This window comes from Odocoileus virginianus, chromosome 20 (assembly GCF_023699985.2).
Source record: "Odocoileus virginianus isolate 20LAN1187 ecotype Illinois chromosome 20, Ovbor_1.2, whole genome shotgun sequence".
NCBI classification, from domain to species: domain Eukaryota; kingdom Metazoa; phylum Chordata; class Mammalia; order Artiodactyla; family Cervidae; genus Odocoileus; species Odocoileus virginianus.
In genome coordinates, this window is record NC_069693.1 from 22927612 (window position 1) to 22946274 (window position 18663).

Genomic DNA, 18663 nt, shown 5'->3' on the forward strand with positions numbered 1-18663 from the left:
CAACCCTAGTCTTTTCTTCACTCAGCTCATCTGACTCTGGCCTTTCCACTAAGGAGACTCAAAGAAGACAGAGAGCCTCCTGGAATTGTAACACAGAAATGCAGAGTATACAGCAGAGATGTGCATGGGCAACAGTTCTCATTCAAAATCTAGCTCAACCAATAGGCTCAGAAGTTTTCTGCAGTCACATTCCTGGATAAAGTCGGCACAACTAAGAACGCAGCAAAGCTGCTTTTTCTTTTTGCCCACTCCCAAAGACCCACAAGTAGTTGGTCCAGCCCTTCTCTTTAGCTAACACCCCTCCCAACACACACACACACACACAGAGAGTAGGAGGTCTGAGTAGTCACCAACTCCTGCTTCCAGAGGCACAGAAGTGGGGGCGGGGGGGGGGGGGGGCAAGTTTCACTCCCAGATCAAAGGTTTGTGGCCGAAATCACTTTCAGGACAGCGCGTGAAATCGGCAGCAGATGAAAATTCCGCCGTCTTTTCACAGCGTCCAATGGAGCCAGCTTCCCCAGTTCAGAGTCTGCCTACAGATGACAGAAGATACTCCATAAACTCCCAACTGTTGCCCCAAAAGACCCACTTAAAATTAAAGACAAGATAATCATTGAAGAAAGCCTTTAAGGCCATTATGTGATTAGCAGGATGGGAGGAGAGAGGGATCTTGGGGTTTCTCCATCTTCCCAAGGCACAGCCTACAAGGGGAGCTGATGGCTTCTGTCCCAAACCTGCAGCAGCCAGAAGGGGCAACGGGCGGTAGGGGAGTATATGGTTTGCACACCCCATTCCTCCCTTCCTTGGAAGCCTTAGACCAACTTTAGACCAACTTTAGACCAACTTCAGGGAGGGAAGAGGATGGCCAAGTCTCAGAGGCAACACCCAAACTCAAAGAGGGAGGAACTGAACCTTCTAAGACCCCACCCCCAGGACACGGAGGCTGGCTAAGGCCCCTCTGGAGGGGTAAACATCGAAACCCCTGTGCATTAATCCCGGTGTTGACAAGACTGCGTGGCGACCCTCCCATGCGAAGGGAGAAGGGCTCACCCAAAGGCAGATTAGGACCCAGCGTTTTGCTAAGAGGCCCCTGTCTGGGGTTAAAACCAACAACACAGCAGTCTTCTGAAATGAAGTCAAATTTGCCACCTAGCAAACTCTCTGTTTCTTTCCCTATTTTTATTCAGACCCTTATTCTTGCAAAAGCAAGAAACTCCAGGAATTAAGGGTGAAAGAAGGGCAACAACATCTAAGGAAACAAAAAAAAAGTCACCTTTTAAAAGTGATAAATAAGCCAAGCCACCTTCCTTGGGCAAAGAATTCTCTGGAAACACACCCATCACTGCTTTGACCACTCACTGCCTTGTCCTCACCATCTTGTCCCCTGGCCCCAAAGAATGAAAACCAGAAAAAAAGCATTCACGCTGTCTCACTGCCTCTGAAGCTTTGGCACAATACTGCTGTCAATTCCCCAGTTCCTATCCATATAAGAGTCATTTACTTTATTAGCTAAAGAAAAAAAAAAAAAAAAAAGCCCTCTAACATCTGACTGTCAGTCCACACATGTTCAAAGAGAACAATCTGGCAGCAAACTTTAAATTATATAGAAGAGAAATCTGACAGTTGTTGATTTTGCAGTTCTCCTCCTTAATCTGGACTTTAGAGAGTGGCCTGCCAATGAGCCAAGGTTTTTGCCTGGGTCTCTCCCTTGGGGCAGTCTGACTCAATCTCAGCTTCTGTGTGTTTGTTCCTCAATGTGAGCAGTCCGAGGGCTCGGCACACTGCTTTGGACAGAAAAGGCACCTTTTAATATTTGATTGAGACTAGCTCCTGCAGAGGGATTCCCTTGCCTGGATTCTATTAAAACTAAGTCCCCATTTCCCTGACCACAGTTTCTAACGAAAGCAGAGGATGGTGGTTCTGAGCTGTGCTGTGATTTCCAAAACAACCACCTTTAACAACCAAAATCTCATACCAGAACCCTTCAATACCCCTATGAAGCCCACTGTAATGGAAGCTGCCTTCTTGCTCTGTTTTTAAGGTAACGCCCCATTCTGGCTAATTACACCAGCCTTGGGAACCAGAGAAGACCAGCAGGCCCAAGCACTACAGAAATAGGCCAGGCTAAGAGCAAGCAATGATTTTAATAACAAACACAAGTATAAACCACAGCACATATTGTACTTCTTGAGGTTACTAATGTTCAGTGTCAGGTACATTATCTCTGGAATACCGGCAAGTGTGAGATGGAGCTTGCAAGTTTCTTCAGGCCAGAGTCACCACTGCCTCCCCTATAAGACCAGGAGGCAAACCCTTCCAGTTAAGAGGCAAGGTGAGCTCCTCTAAAAAGTGGGTGTCGAGACAATTGACTTTTCCCTTAGAACAATTCCCTATCATTTTATAAAATGTTGCCTAGTCACCTGAATATTTACTTTTTAACATGAGACAGTTGCAACCCTGTAATAAAAATTATTTCTTAGGTAAAGATCTGCTTTGGGCCCTGGAGTATTTCTAGGCTCTCACACTAACACTTCAGGAGAAAGGGGGGGAAAAAAAAGTCCCAAGGTCCAAAAGGAACAATAGCCCACCGTGACAGTAAGGACACACTCCCTGGACACCACTAATGGCTAGAACTGAAGGAACCAAGCTAAAGCATATGCAGTCCCAGATAAGACTTCACCAGCAGTCTACAATCACAGATTTATTCTAAGGAGCTAACAACCTCTGGGTCACCCAAGGTGAGCCAGGCTTGTCCAGGGAGTGTCTTGAGCCAGGGAGTGTCTTAGTAATCATCATTTAAAGTCATAATGATGAAAACTGAAATCTCGCTTAGTTTAGCTCCTGGCCACTGGACAGCCCAATTGGCACTGAACTGATATGGCAGTTAAATGCAACCCTAGAGTAGCAAGAAGGCAGGCGCGGCAGCGTCCTGTTGGGAAGAGTCAAACAGAGGCCTGCTGAGAATTCTGTTTTATTTGGGTCCCTTCCACCCTCCCTGAGTATTCGTTTGTGCAAATAAAAGACAGAAGGGAAGAAACCAAAATTAAAGTTTCAGGTGGCTGGGGAAGCAGCTCAGATTTTTTTTTTTTTTCTATTTTGAAAGAGTTAGCAAGTGTTTCTCAATAGTTTCCTGTCAATCAAAACTGCTCTCAGGAGAACTGGAAAATAGCAGCTGTATCCCAAAGAAAATGCAGCCATTTCAAAAGAGAGTTGGGAAAGGGAGGCGACCCATGTCATCAAGACAGGAGGTCTCTAAGTCACTTAATTCCTTGTGATTCCAAAAGGACTGTTTTTAAAGTGTAAAAGTGCTTGCTTCTGCCTCTGCCCCATGTTGTTAAATAACACTTGTGTAATTAAATAAAAGAGCAAAATGTGACCCTAGCCCATTCTGAGAGGCACTTACATGCTCTCTGAAAACATGCTGGAAACTAAATGCAGACAACCTCCTTAGTCCTGTAATTTAAGGGAGAGAGAGAGGGAAAGTTTCTCTTGGCCTTCAGAGCCACATGTCTCTGAGAGGGGGCCTTCAGGGTCTCGGCAAAGAAGAGTGAATACAAATACAGGTGTGCAAACATCCAGGTATGGCCCTCTCTCCAATGACCCTATTCTTGAAACCCTTAGATTATTTAGAACCCTGTCTGCTGACTTCCCTTACATTCCACCATCTCTGTTCCCTAATTGCTTCTCGGGTTGGGTAACAAGAAGGATTCCGAACCTCAGGCTGCCAATGGCTGTCCTGATAACAAGGAACAGGCTGGTCTCGGCCTTTCTTGATCAGGTTACCCTGCAAGGTGTATGATTTCCTCTCATATGCAGCCTCTGCCCTCTCACTCACGCTTCCCTCTCCAGCCCGGTCTACTGGAGCTCGTGATTTTTAGGGTTTCCCCTTGAAACCTATCCAGAAACCACAGGCATTAAAAGAACATGAGGGTTTGACACCTCCTGAATTTAGGAATGAGGGGACTCCGGGGGCCAACTCTGCAAACTCACACCTGCTGTTTGATGGCAGAGAAATGAAGTTCCCCAGCTAGTGCGAGCTCGAAATTATACTTATTTATTTAGTGACCTTTCCCCAAGGATCTCAAAGCATGGGATGAAATAAGATGACGTGTAACTTTCTCACTATCTACCTTCAAGGCTTAAGGTTGTTTTCCTTGTTTTGCCTTTATGCATTCCACCATGGCAGGCCCTGGTCTGAGAGAGAAGCTTTCTCTCTGTGCCCAAGTGAGGCCATGTGTCCTCTCTGAGATTATCTGTCAGTGGTTTTCAGAGTCCTCAAGGCCAGTTAAATGACACAAATAGAAGGTGGGAGGGGAGACCCTCTTGGGTTCATCTGCCAGCTCTTTTCATTTAAGCCAGTTTATATACCATGCACCACTGTGCCAGGCAAAGCACTCTTAAGACTACACCAGGCAATGAGCTGTAATCTTTGCCCTCCAGGCATTTTCTCATCATTATAACACAGGTATGTCCAAGGCAGAAAGGACTATTTTCCAGAAAGTTCTTTCCCTTCCAGCTCATCATGATTATTTTAGGTTTTTTTTTTTCTTTTACTGACCTAACTTAGGCCTTCCTCCTCTTTAACAGGACAAACATCTAACTTCTCTCTCTCTCTCTCTCTCTCTCTCTCTCTCACCCCTCCTCCCTACAGGCATGAAGGCTGCTCTGGTTTTTCCAGAGGGCCAACCAACTCAAAGTAGAGGGTGGGCTATCAATCTCCAAAGGTGCCTGCTAGTCAATCTCCAAAGGTGCCTTCCGGCTCCAAAACTCTGATTCTCCCTTTAATTACTCCCCAATAAGCGCACTGTTCACGCGGTTTCCAACTGGCCAGTGACTTCTCTTGCGATGAAGAGCGTGCATTTTTCGGCGGCGGAACTCAAACTTCTAAAATACACCAGCGCCGCAAATATTCAGAAGGCAGGAACTAATCCAAAAGCAAAATTAGGAAGGCAGGAGGGAGGGGAGGAAAAGATGGAAGGGAGGGAAGGAGGAAGGGCTTTACTCTGTGCCCAGCAGAATTCAGAGGCTCTCACCCCAGGTAGGTTCCAAGCAGAGTCTAGCAGTTCAGGTGTATCCAGCCTGCCCCTCCCCCACATGCCCCAAGAGAATGGGAAGTTCAGCCAAGACTCGCAGCACCTGCCCGCAGCTCCCGGCCGGCTGCGCGGACCGGCCGGGGCGGGAGGCTGCACTCACCTGGCACACAAAGGCTCCGCACACCTCCGGAGGGAGGAGGCACTCGCAGGTCCGGGGGCCTCGGCGGGAGCGACGATGGGAAATTCCTGCGGCACCGGAGCCCCGAACTTACCCACCACCCCAGGCGGCCTTCTCCCCACCTCCCGCTGCCCCCGGGGCTCTAAGGTGGCTCTGGCTAGGTGCGGGGGGGGCTGGGGCTGGGGAGGGGGGCTCATGGTGGCGGCCGGGGCCGGTGATCGCTCCTCCCCGGGAGGGAGGGTCCCCGGGCGCGCGGCGGGGATTCACCCACGGGGCGCGGCGCTCGCGTCCCCGTCCCCGGCCTGCCCGCTGCCGGCTCGCCCGCCCTCCCGCCCGGAATCGCTTTATGTAAATGAAGCTCAACTCGCAGTTTGCAGCGCGCACCGCCCGGGGAAGGGGAGCGGGCGGGGCGGGGGGCCTTCGGGGATCCACATTACACAGCAACAAAGCGGAAGGTTAATTTGAAACTCACAGCCCCGCCGCCGCTCGGCTCCCCGGGCAAAGCCTGACATCTACAGTCGTGCCGGGCGCAGGCCGGGTGCTCCGCGGCGGCCGCGCCCGCGGGGACACGGGGACACACACTGGCGCGCGAGGCCCCAGCGCTCGGCTGCACTCCGGGGACGGGCCTCCGGGCAGGCCGGGCCTCGCGCCCGGAGACAGAGCTCCGGGCGGCTCCGCCTGCACCGCTCGAAGAACCAGCCCGGCGGGAACAAAGCCTGGTCCTCCCCAGGCGCTGACCCCTCACTCATCAAAAGTCAGGGGCCGACCTAGAGTCGGGCGAGAAGAAAGGGACGCTCCCCCGGCCAAAAGAAGCAGCCTGGGGCCTCCGAACCGGAGTCCTGGGTCTCCGGGCCCCAGCCACGTCACAGCCAGGCCACTCCAGCGTACGGACATTAGCCAATGTGGACAGGAATTTATTTGAAACACACACCCAACCTATTAACAGCTTTACAGAGCACTTCTGTTTTTCAGCTGCAGAAACTTATTTAAAAAAAAAAAAATCCCCTGCTCTCTATTGAGAGTTTAAGGATAGAGTTTTTCATGGGAGAAAGAAAAAGGAGACAGAAAGAAAAAGTCCAGTCTGCAATTAACTTTAGTGTCTTTAACAACATGCCTTAAAAGCCATAGGTCATGTCCCTTCCTAGGGAGATTCTACCACCTGGGGCAGATTTAATGTGGCCACTCCAGTTGGTCAAAGCAGTCGCTGGACACTTTTCTATCTCCCCAGGTTCGTCTTCTCCATTCAGATACGCAAAAGGCAGCACCACAGAAATCTCACCGGAAGTCCCCTGTCCTCCCCGCTGGAGTCCCAGGCTCAGTCTGAATTCACTCCAGATTCTCAGCACAGAAAGGCACCTGCTTTTGCCCTTTCTGAAAGCCACCCACCCCGGCTGGCCCCACGGCCCTGAGAGTCCTTTCTGACTGCACAATAATGAACCGTGCAAGTGTCAGAAATATAATAAGCTCACGAGGCGAAAGAGCTGCATGTATGGAATCGTATTAGCGTTAAGCACACACTGATGCAGGAGGGAAAGGGGCAGCGAAAACTAGAAAGCATTTCTGCACAATATAATTTGGGCTCAAATTAATATAACTACCTTAACCTGTTGGGGAAGGACAGCCCCTCTCTACATTTTACTTCAAAAAAGATACTCCAAAAAAAAAAAAAAATTTTTTTTTCCAGCCAGAGTCCAGGGAGAAAAGACTGCCTCTAGGGAATCATGTCCGATTAGGGACAAAGGACAGCACAGGCCAAATTCTGTCACACATGAGAGAGTGAGGGGGGCAGGGGGAGTGGAGATGGAAAAGGACAAGCAGAGGGTGATTTTCTAAACCAGAGTATGGCCTCTGCAGAGCTGTTTCCAGACCGCCTGACTTCAGGTCCAAGAACAGGTGGTATTTTCAAAACACTATTATTTATTTTAGCCACATAAGCTGAGAACACCTTAAAGAAAACCAATTAATAATTTAATTGAAAAAGTGACTATGAATAATACATGAAGATGATGATGCTAGCAATAATGCAAGTAACGTGGCACAGATAATTCAGAGATGTCTCTGGAAATATCTTCAGGCAAGTGGAGACTTCAGGCCTTCACGTCTTACCTGGAAGCAACCCACAGCCCAGCAGATAAAGACAATACAAAAATGTTTCTACTCCCAGAAAATCTAATTTTGCTGCTTTGTCTTAACTTTTATTAACAGGTGAAAACCTCCTAATCCGGTGACATCATAAACTGGGTGGGCCAACAGATAGGTATCTTCAACAAAATAAAAGCTGGAAAGCCCAAAGATCCAGCCATCTAGACACCTGGAAGGATTGTGGAGGTCTGAGCAGTCTGAAACTGCCATCCCAAGTGGCAGATACTTGCCACCACCTCAGAGGCCTGACAGGTAGAACCAAGAAGGACCCTGAGTTCCTTCCCTTTATTTTAATTCGACACCAAGCTGCAGACGAGGTAAAGGCCTGGTCAGGCCTGCCTTTGCTTCAGGCACAGACTTAACAGGTAACCCACAGGCAGGTGATCTACAGCCTCTGCATCATCAGAAATATAAAGGATTACACACAAGTTGGATGTTACTGCAACCAAAACTTATTTTCATCGCTAACCAAAACAATACCTCTTCAGAGAGTTTTGCAAGTTTCGCACTTCCATATGGAATCAACAGTTTTTCTGACATACGTGTTGCAAATTCTGTCCCCCGGCTCTGAAAGGCCCCAGCTCTTCCCAGGGCAGCTGTCTGACGTGACACCCACGGCCTACCCAGCAGTGACAGGCGGGCGCTCTCCTCGCTCCTTCCTGGACACTGTTGACAAATAAACCCACTCTCAGAAAAGGCAATTCTTCTCTTCCAGTTCTCCATAACTAGTCTTGTCTCATCTGGAAAGCGTAACTGGCAACAGCTAAAAGGATAAACATTTAAAAATAAATCAGGGAACACTAACCCCTTCCCTACTCCTCCCCTTAGCCACTTTTCAAGTCAGAGGCCAGTCCCCTGGCGCTTACTGAGCTGGCTGGTAAATTACAAAGACCCCATCCAGCCAAACTGGTTGTCTCTCTCTCCCCTACACACACACACACACACACACACACACACACACACACACACTCACTCTCTCTCTCTCTCTCTCTCTTTCTCTCCCCCTTCCCAATGCTGCTCCTTTTACTTCATCAAAGGTAAATATGATCTCTGAGCTAAGAGACAGCGAATGTCAGCATTCTAACTTGTAGCTAAACCTGGGCTCTTGTCTTCACAACACAACTGGGTTGAGGCAGATTTGGGTATTCTTCCAGAGCCTTCTATTTTTATTAAATTATACATACACATTGATTTTTAAAACTAGTGCTTAAATAACCTTGAGGCTTTAACAAAGAAAAAGCCAGAAGAGGGCACAAAACAAAAACAAAAGTCCCTGAAATAAGCAAGGAAACATTTGGCACTGAACTGCACTGCATGCCCTGAATTCACCCCATTCTTTCTAGGCAGTTATATTTAGGGGCCTGGTACCTGCTGGGTGGCCAGGCCCTCCTGGGTATGGTACAGAATGCACGCTCTCCTCAGAACAGCCCACACTCACCTCCAGAAGGATTAGAGGCTGGTGTGCCAAGGCCTAACAGATGTTCTGATTCACATTTCTCTGTCACAAACCTCAAGGCCTCCATCTCTTGCTACAATGCTAATTCCATAGATTAATTTTTAGCTCCCCCCCCTCCAAATCTTAGGTGGAATGCTATCTGGTTTACTTCCCCAACCTCCCCAGCTCAGAACCTAAGTCTGTCAATGACAATTTTAAAAAGATACAAATGAGGAACCATTTAAAGAAGGGAAAAAAAACCAAAACTGTAGTAGAGAAGAGCTTTCCTCAAATTTCAGTTAAAAAGCCCAAGTTTTCAGAAAGCAAAAATAAAGACCTTGCCTTAAAACAGCTTTAAAACATTAGGTGAGAAGCTTGCTCTTTATATATATATATAATTTCTGAAAGGGCCAAGAGAATTTGCCATGCAAGACTTTTATACCCAGGGGGATTCTTACATTTGTGTTTCGAAACCTTGAAATTGAGAATTTTAATGAAAAGGCAGACAGATTCTTAAGGACAGCATCGAAATCAGGGTCCATACATTACAGGAGAGAGGTGCTTTGTCTGCGCCCAGGAAAAAGAGGTGGGCTATTCTGCTCATGGGGCATCCCCACTGTCTGACACATCCCTCTGCCCTCAGCCTGATGCACACCGCTGAATTCTTGGAGGGGAAGCAGGTTGAAAGGAGAAGAAAGGAAAAAGGAAACGAGGGAGGAAAGAAAAGGGGGAGAGGGATGTGGCCTTTCTATATAAAATCATAGTTTAAAAAGAATTCTCAACACAGCGTCAGTTTCACAGTGCATACCAACAGCCCCCGCCATACGTGCATTAAAACAGTCCCTGAAACGATACACCAGGAGCACAATAAAACAGAACCAGAATTTTTCTTTTAATGAATCCAAATTGCATTTGGATTTGTGATTCCTTCCTACCAAGCAACCACTTCTTCAAGGCAGGATCCTAAGAGAGAAACAAAAGATGACCCTTTTCACACTTCCCCCGATGATCCCAGAATCCCATTGTCTTATCTTTTCCTTTTAGTGCATTTTTTGTCCGAAATTTGTGGTAAGCTCACTTAAGAGCCCCAAGCTGAAATTTCACATCTCCTCCAAGTCAGGCAGTGTTTTGAGAATCTGGATTTCTATTGAGGCCATTCCAATCGCCAGTAAGGCCTACGGTAAAATGCGCTTGCTTCATGCTGTTCCGTTTGTCTCTCTGCAGACAAATAGAAACTGTGAAATTTAAAGAATGGGTGGGAAAAAAAAAATCTAAAACAAAGAGGTTAAAAAAATAGGACAAATGTTTTTGCTTTTGTGTCTCCCTGGAGCAATTGTTTGGGGGAGTCTGCATTGACAATAACCATGAGAAGGCCATCTAAAGGCGATGCGCACACAAGGGGACTCCTTGCCTGCTGCCTTTGGTCTGGGAGAAAAAGCACCTTAGCTCCGTTCTCCAGGAACAAAAGGCCAGGGCCATGGAAGGGGGGAGAGGTTACTGGGGCTTTCACATGAAGCCAAGTGTCAATGCAGCTTCATTTTTCACCCGTCTTAGTTGGAAAGCAGCTCAGTGAACTTCCTAATGACTGCTTTTCCCTCTCTCCCTATTATTTCTAAAGCTAAAAGAACAAAACAATAATATTTTTTTTTAACCTAAAACCCATCATCCTATTAGAGGAAAGCCTTGGGGGCCTACACACTCAGTTTTTCCTCCTTCCTCTCCTCACTCTATTTTTTTTTTTTTTTTCCTTTTGGAGGAGGGGTTCCATTCCGATTGTAGATCACATGGAAATAAGAGACACTGGGCACTGCGGTCATTTTCAGTAACACCAGAATGGCCTTTATGTCTACAAAAAGGCAGGGAACAGAAAAATAAACGCAAAAGGAGAAAAAAAAAAAAAAACTAAACAGGGATAGAAGGTGGTGAAGGAGAGACTGTGGGGCAACGCCTGGAAACGTTTTCTTTTTTTCACAGCATGAAGTCCCTAAAGTCAGCTTCAGATTTGCAACTGAATCAAAGTCATCATTATGAGATTAGGGGTTTTTTTTTTTTTTTTGGAGGGGGGAGTTGCTGCATGGAGATGTGGACAATAAGGATGTACTAAAGACATAGACAAGGTGTGTGTGTATGGGGATCCTTCAAAGAAAGAAAGCTGAGATGAATGACTACATGCCATGAAACTACCAGGGCAAGTGGATGTCGGAGTGTTTAACCAGATTGGAAGCTGGAAACATCTTCCCCAGCGGGCGAACCCTAGGACGAAGCAGTGACACGCAACCCTCAGCCTTTGAACCCAGACCTGGCAGCTTAGAAATGTGTCCCCCCTTCCCCAGGCAGCCACAGGCTCTGGCTGAAATGCGAGGTGGGGGTAGGGATGTGAGGGCCCTGCAAAGAAGCACAATAAACAACTCAAATATGAACGGAAATGACATCAGCAAAGTGAAGGGCCTGTTTATTGCAGATCAAAACAAAACAAACTTCCAAACCTTTTGTGTACACAAGATAACTCTATAAAAAGCCCTCCTAAAATGTCACCAGGGTCGACATATCAGCGTCCCAAGAAAACAGATGACAGTTACCGTGGGGGGGGGGGAGTGCCATGGGAGGAGGCAGGGATGATAAAGAGAAGACGATGGGAGGGGACATAAAGCCAGAAGGGGCCAAAAACCCAGCTGACTATGTCCCCCCTCTGCTGATCCTTAATATTTATTGGTGTTTATAATCTAAAAGCCATCCTCTGTGTTTTACTTAATACAAGGCCAGACAGTGCTGTCTAATGAGGCAGCATTACAATCAGCTTGTAATACTGAATTTTTAATGCTGCCAAGGATTCTGTTACATAATAATATGAAAAACAGAAGCTGAAAGTGGGTTCACGGTGACAGGACACTGGAGGTTCCAGGCAGGCAAGCGCCACGGGCCTGCCTTCTCTCCCCTCTGCCTACCCCCACCTCCAGATTTGCACACCGGCCCTCCATCCCTATACTGGAGGTGGGCATGAAAACCAAGAGAATTTCATAGGAAATCTACTTTTTAAATTATTACTCTCCTCCCTGATCCAAAGCCTTATTTTAAGAGTTTGAATTCTACCTTATCTGGGGTTAGAGGTCTGAAATTAAAAAAAAAAAAAATTGTGTGTGTTGGGGGCAGTGTGAAGAGAAAAGGAACATAGGAGGGGGGTATAGTTTATTTTAAGGAAACTGAACAATTTGAAAACAATCACAGAGGGAAAAAGAAATAAGATGCTGGGGGGGTGGGGGAAGAGATGAAGTCTGCCGACCATATTCACAGCCGCTGTACTCAGTTTACATGGGTGTAATTTAAAAGCATATATATACAGCCGCCGTTGCTTCTTTCTGTAATACCCCAAGACTGTAAATCTATAACCACTGCAATGATTTAGTGATTAAAAACATGATAACATATTGTGTAACTGCAAACCACAGAACCCCTGCCAACTCTCCTCTAAGATAAAGGAAAAAATACAGAAAATGTGTTGCTTGCAGCGATCTTCCTAAATCCAAAGATTTTAATAAAAGAACCTATACAGTAGACAAATCGGGAAAGGGTGAGTGAATTCTGTGAAGCCAGCAAAGGGAGAGAGGGGGGGAAAAAGGCAGCTTTATGTGGGATTCTTTTCCTTGTACTAACAAATTACGACCTAAACATGCCTTTTCTTTTCTCCCTGTCTCTTTTTTTTTTAATAGTTTGTTGTAACTGGAATAACTGGTCCTGTGTGCTGTCTTGCATATTCAAAGCTGCTTTGTAATCGGATCTGGAGACCCAACCTTATTTGCCTGAACTCAATAGGGTTTTTTTTTTTTTTTTTTCCCTCCCCCCCTCCCTTGTTTTGTTTTGGATTTGGTATTGTAGGTTTTCTGTTCTTGCTGGGAGCAGACATCTATGCAGGCAGAGGCTCTGGTGCCTTTAAGCTACAGAGCAAACACCTGAGAGGGGGAGGCCCAATTTGTAACATGGCAGGAGGAGCCTAAAATATACACACAGAAAAAACAAAATCAAAGCAGCTGTAGGGGTTTTGGCCTCTGAGCAGATGACCTGACCCCATTCTGTATATTCTTTTATTTCCCTGTTGCAGGATTCCTGCACCTTGGGTCAGATTCAAACTCAATGTGACCCTGAGGAGAAGGCAGTCACCAAGCCCTGGAAAACTGCTCCATATTTAATGGGGGGTGGGGGGGGGAAGTAGTGTAACTGCAATGCATTTAGACTCCCACAGTGTAGACACCCACACAGTACATAAATGTACACACACACACACGCACGCCCATGCGTGCACACGTGTCAGAACTGCCAGGTCTTGGGGCCAGTTCCCACACAGAGGCCCTGGACTCTTCTTGCAGCGCCCCAAAATCTTCACGTCTACAATTCTACCCATAAACACATGCGTGCACAGACCAACCCTCCTCCAGAGACCCTATGTTTAAAAAGTCCGCAGATCTGAATTGCCTCCTCTCTGGACCTGAGCAGGGCAGTTTATTCAGAGAAATCAATAGGAAAGAGCATTTGCAAATATTTATATAAGCTCTGTGCGTTTCAGCATTAAGTAATTAAAAACTAGAACTCAGGAGGGGGGAAGGGAGGAGACACACAGACAGAGGAAGGCGGCTGGCCTACAGTGGGTTTTCCTGCCCACACCTCATCTCCCCAAACCGCAATCCTTTCAAAACTGACTCAGTGTACACTTTTTATGAAATCTTGCTCGTGCACCATTTGCTAGACTATTTCAAAATCATCTCCAAATATGGATTCACCTACCACCAAGCTTTCAAGCCTGACTGTAAGATAAGTGTCTGTATCCTCTCTCTCTCTCTCATATGCACACACACAGCAATCCTTACTTTTGACACTGCTTCAGTCTCTGGTGGTATACTCTCTCTTGGATTCTTCTGTCTAAATTCCTTGCACTAAAAGATCTTTCACATTATAAGATAAGCAGAGGGCCGCCGAAGTGGTAATTCAATAAGTGAATTCCTATCCCCTCATTCCCCCCCCCAGGACTTTCCACTCCCAACCTATAGGATACCTACACTTTGGGGGTTCAGTACTGGAAACCCCCACATGTAAACAGATTCACCAAAAAAAATGTACAGTAAAATGAAGGAGTTTTCAAATGAGCCACAATCCAGTGGACTTCCTCTATATTATTCCGGAGAGCTGGCAGTAAATTCTGCTTGCACTGTTTCTAAATCTGCTGTAAGGAGCCAAGCAAGGCACTAGAGCACCCACGCTGCAGATATTGTAGAAATTTACAGTAAATGTAGGTACAAGATTGCAGCACGCTGCCCTATCGATTATGCAGATTGTGATCAATCTTCTCCCCCTCTCCCATTTCCCAAGCCTCTTTCCACAGACCTCCAAATAAGTTGATCTGGAACTAGCCATTCTCCCAAAGTAGGGAGAAAAAAAGTAATTTTTTAAAAAACATAATAAATCCTCAAGTGTCCCCACTGAAAGGGCTCAAGTCTCTTTTTTTTAATTTCAAAGTGAATTTATGTTCTGTAATTTGCATTACAGCCAAGCGATCACCGTATGTCATATTCTTCAAAGGTACTTAACAATCCCCCCTTTAAAAGTCACGAGAACTGGAGGCCAGAAAAAGGCAATCAGCCCCCTTCTTCCATATAGTCCTTAGATCAAGTTTCAATAATTGAGACCAATAAAAATTGTCATATTTACCCTGCTTCAAAGCAACAAGGGGGAAAAAGTTGAGTGGGTGATTTTTTGCAAGCACTTGTAATCAAAGAATTTGCCACATTCGAAGGAACTGCACAACATTTTGCCAAAGTCAGAGTCTGAGCAACAGATTAATTTGCAAAGTAAAATATATTTTTTAATAGCTCCACAAAAAGCCTACTTATTCCATACACAATTTAAATACCCGGCATAAAATACACTTAGCTCTACTCTCCAACAGATACGCAAAAAGACGTACATGAAAATGCGTAATGTAAAAATCAGGAACGTGTTTTTTGCATCTAATTGGGAAAATACATGGAAAAGAGGAGTGAAAACAGGACGAGGGGTAAAAGTGGGAAACGGAACGTAAATAATCCCAGATTCGCGTGAGCAAAAAAAAGAAAGAGAAAAGGGGGAGTTAAAAAAAACAAAAAACAAAAAAACCCAAGAAGGGATCCTCTAATGTCTCTCAACTCAGCTCGGCAAGGAGAGGCCGGCCAGGCGATGTCTGGTCCCGGCCGGCGGCGCAGCCCCGAGCCCCCGGGAGCCCCTAGTGTCCAGGGCAGAGCCCCCTCAGGGCGCTCGCGGCGCTGCTAGTGGGGCAGGGCGAAGAGCGCGCAGGTAGAAGGTCGGCGGCCACGTCGCCCCCTCGCCCTCTCTAGGACCGCAGGGCTCCAGTCTGGCGGCCGTGGCCCCGGCCAGTGGAGCACTGGCGCGGAAGGCGCCCGGCCGCTCGCCCGGCCAGCGGCGGCGGCCGCCGCGGCGACGGCTCCCGGCCGGGTGCGCGCCCCGCGCGGCGGCTCAGCCCGGGGGCTCCGGCGCCTCCCGGGGTGGGGCAAAGTTGGGGGCCGGGGGCGGCGGGGGCGGGGGCACTTGGCACCGCGAAACACCCCCCCCACACACACTCCGCCGACCGCCGCCTTTGTCTCGGCGCCCGGACCCCGGCCACCCTCCCGCCCTCAGCCCGCGCCCTGGCCGGCCCTGCCCGGAGGCGCCTCCAAAGTCGCCGCGCGGGCCTCGCCCCGGGCGCCTCCACCCTCTCGGGGGGTCGCCGGCAGCCGGCGGCGGCGGCGCGGGGGCCGGGGAGGAGGGGGCGGCCCGGGGCTCCGCGGCGGCGGCGGCGGCGGCGGCGGGAGGAGGAGGAGGAAGAAGAGAAAGAGAAAGTTTGGCGCAGGGGGAAGGCGAGCGGGACGCAGCGAGCGAGCAGGGCGCGGGCGCGGGGAGCGCGGGCGGCGGCGGCGGCCGGGCGCGGGAGCCGGGAGGGGGCAGGACGAGCCCCATGCAAAGCAGCCCCGGCGCCCCGAGGAGCCCCGCGTCCGGGCGGTGGCGGCGGGAGGAGGAGGAGCAGGCGGCGGCGGCGGCGGCGGGAAAAAAAAAAAAAAAAAAAAGAGGGAAAAGTTGCCACTTACGCGGTTGCTTCTCCGGCGGCGGCGGCTGCAGCGGCGCTGCTGGCGGCGGCGGCGGCGGCGGCGGGAGCTGGCGGCGCTTTTAATCCCGAAAAGAGGCGCTCGGGCCGCGGAGCCCATCAAGGCAGCAGCGGCGGCTGGCGGGGGTCGGCTGCGGCGGAGGACGCGCTGCTGGCGGCGGCGGCGGCGGCGGCGGCGGAGCTGGAGCGCGCTCGGCGGAGCCCGGGGCGGGAGGCGGCCGCAGCCGGGGAGCCGGAGCCGCCGCCGCCGCTGCCACCGAGCAGCATGGTTGGCGGGGAGTTTACAGCCCCCGGAGCGGGCAGGGGCCACGGAGGAGAAGCGGCGGCGGCGGCGGCAGCGGCTCTAGGCTGTAATTGGGATGCAAAGCAGGCGGTGGCGGCGGCGGCTGCGGCCGGGAGGAGGAGGCGGCGGCGGCGGCGGCGGCGGCGGCGGCTGCAGCGGTCGGAGGGGACGCGCTGGAAGTGGGAGCTGATGAGTGAAAAGAAAAAAAAGTCTTTGGATCTTTATTCTGCTAATTAGTTTCCTGCAAAAAATGGCTGTGATTAATTCAGTGCGCATGTGCTTCATTACCCAGGCACGACGGGAAGGGCTAATTAGCCACCTTCTGGATCAATAAGATTCAGCAAAAAAGAAAAGGGGGAGGTGGAGGGAGGCAGAGGGGAGGAAGGGAGGGAAAAAAAAAAAAAAAAACAGGGGAAAGTGATGAGCAGGGCGAGGAGAGCAGGAAGAGAGGATGGGAGAAGAGCCCAGGAAGAGGGAGAGAGGCACCAAAAGTTTATGCATGTATTAAAAACACACACACACACACACGACACACACGCGCGCGCGCGCACACACACACACACACACACACACACACACACACACCGAGAAGTGAAATGCAGAGAACCAACAATAGGAACCTGGCTAAGATTTTTTTTTCTTTCCTTTCTTTTTTTCTCTCTTTTCTTTCGCTCTTGTTTTTTCTTTCCCCCTTTCCTTTTCTTTCTTTCATTTTTTGGCAAACGCAGAAATGTTTAAATTAAATAGGAACAGAGCATCCTCAAAGAGGAGGGGGGGGCATTCAAGGAGTGGGACAGCTTAAAGCAAAGATTTAAGTGAAAGAACAGAGAAGGAGCAGAGACTTAGAATAGAAACCACTTTAAATTGCAAATCGGAGATTTTTTTTTTTAAAGGAAGAAAATTACCTCCCCCCCCCCCCAATCAGAGGACAACTGGAGAAAATATGGAGAAAACTTTAACGCGTACCATAGACTAGACAAAAAGATATAATATGTTAATTTTGTCTTCTGAAATAAGACGCAATCAATCTTCTCTGGTTCTTTAGAAGGAGGGGGAAGAGGGGAGTGATGATTAGAAGAAATAAAAGGGGGAAAGTGAATCAGAACTGAAAGGGGGTAACTTAAGGAAAGACTTGGAAACAAGTCCAACTTTCTACCTTTCTGGACTTAAGAGAAAAGTAAAATCAATTTTCTCGTGTAAAACCTGGAAAGCAGATGTTTTCAAAACACAGGAAGCTATTTTGCCATCAAAAGCAGGGATGTAATAAAGGCAGTGAAAAATAATTTCAGACTAAATTCGTAAGAAAGAAAGCCAATATATTTAAATAGAGAGGAAAGGTCTAGAGTGTGTGTGTGGTGGGGTGGGGGGTGGGGTGGGGGAATTACATACTCTCCCTAAATGCCAAAAAAAAAAAAAAAAGTCTTACAGCTACCTCCAAGAGTTTGGAGCAGAGTCTCAGAAGCCAAAGGGCTTGAAATGAGAGGATGGATTTCAGATAAAGACTAGGCACGGTACATCCCACCAGAGCCCGAAGGAGATCCCTAGAATCAAAGACAGCATCCAGGGACCCTGCTACTGTACCGATTCCTAGTACATCAAAGCCATCACTTAGGCGGGTGCATGATACCTCCAAAAAGCAAGCAAACAAACGCAGGAAGAACAGGAGTCTCTCTCCCTCTCTTTCTTTCTTTCCCTTTTTTCTCTCCCCCTCCCCTTTTAAATCCTAGCCTTATCGTCAGTGCTATTGCAATAGATTTTTTTAAATGACAAGTATGTATTCATGCAAGTTCTAAATATAAACTAGTACCATTGAAATTACAATGTATGGAATGAAATAAAATGCAATTTGCACTTTAAATGATCTGCAAACAAAAGTAAAAACATTTATGTTTTTGAAGGCATTATTCATGAACCCTGTAACATCAGGTAGAGAACACACACTAAGACTTATTTTTCTGTAGAAAAAAAAATTTTTGTCCCAGCCTTGCTGGATTATTTATTTTAAAAGGAATTGGGGAATTAATCGGAAAATCTGTTTGATTAGAAGGGAATTCTTCATTTTGAGAGATTTCCCAATGCTCTTAAGAGCATACAGCTTCTTAGTCAAGACTAGGAGGAGAAAACCGGTTTAGGATTTTGCAGGGTTACCTCATCTAATCCTTCTGAATTCACTCTGGGAATAATGCTGTTTTATTTAGAAAAAAAAAATACATTTAGAGAAATCGGGGGTTTCCTCTCTCTGAGCCAAATCTGGATTGCCATTCAAACTTTTCCTGGCTGCTTTCCATGCGGGACAGTAGATCAATAAAGCCAAGTCCAGCCTGGCTTGCTACAGGTTTCACCAGTCAGTGCTTGCAAAACCTTTGTCATTTTCTAAAAATAAAAAAGCTAAAAGTTATTGTAGAAGAAGGGGCTTTTTTTTGTCCTCTGCACAATGTGTCTTTTGTGAGGTTAATGCCATTCTGGGCT

General features: G+C 47.9%; 2 protein-coding genes across 3 annotated transcripts in view; one reads left to right on the forward strand and one right to left on the reverse strand.

The window, feature by feature from the left end:
• The window catches only part of ZFHX3 (zinc finger homeobox 3), a 249726-nt gene extending 233759 nt beyond the window's left edge, over positions 1–15967 (reverse strand). Inside the window, exon 1 of one of the 2 annotated variants that reach the window (XM_070451077.1) lies at positions 15895–15967. The gene's annotated coding sequence lies outside the window, so the exon portion shown is untranslated. Of the gene's footprint in view, positions 1–5193; positions 5421–15894 lie in introns of those variants that run through there. The other variant, XM_020888547.2, reaches the window with a different exon arrangement.
• Positions 4846–15977, forward strand: LOC139030021 (spidroin-2-like). The gene is made up of 3 exons (XM_070451885.1): positions 4846–5666; positions 5716–6095; positions 15148–15977. Exons 1-3 carry the CDS (start codon positions 4846–4848, stop codon positions 15975–15977), a joined length of 2031 nt encoding a protein of 676 aa, XP_070307986.1.
• The last annotated feature ends 2686 nt before the right edge of the window (positions 15978–18663 follow it).

Coding starts and splice junctions, on each gene's coding strand:
- LOC139030021 (XM_070451885.1), top strand. CDS start 4,846: ATGAAGAGCGTGCATTTTTCGGCGGCGGAACTCAAACTTCTAAAATAC. Junction 5,667..5,715: donor ACACAGCAACAAAGCGGAAG/GTTAATTTGAAA, acceptor CCCCGGGCAAAG/CCTGACATCTACAGTCGTGC. Junction 6,096..15,147: donor CACAGCCAGGCCACTCCAGC/GTACGGACATTA, acceptor CGCCCTCTCTAG/GACCGCAGGGCTCCAGTCTG.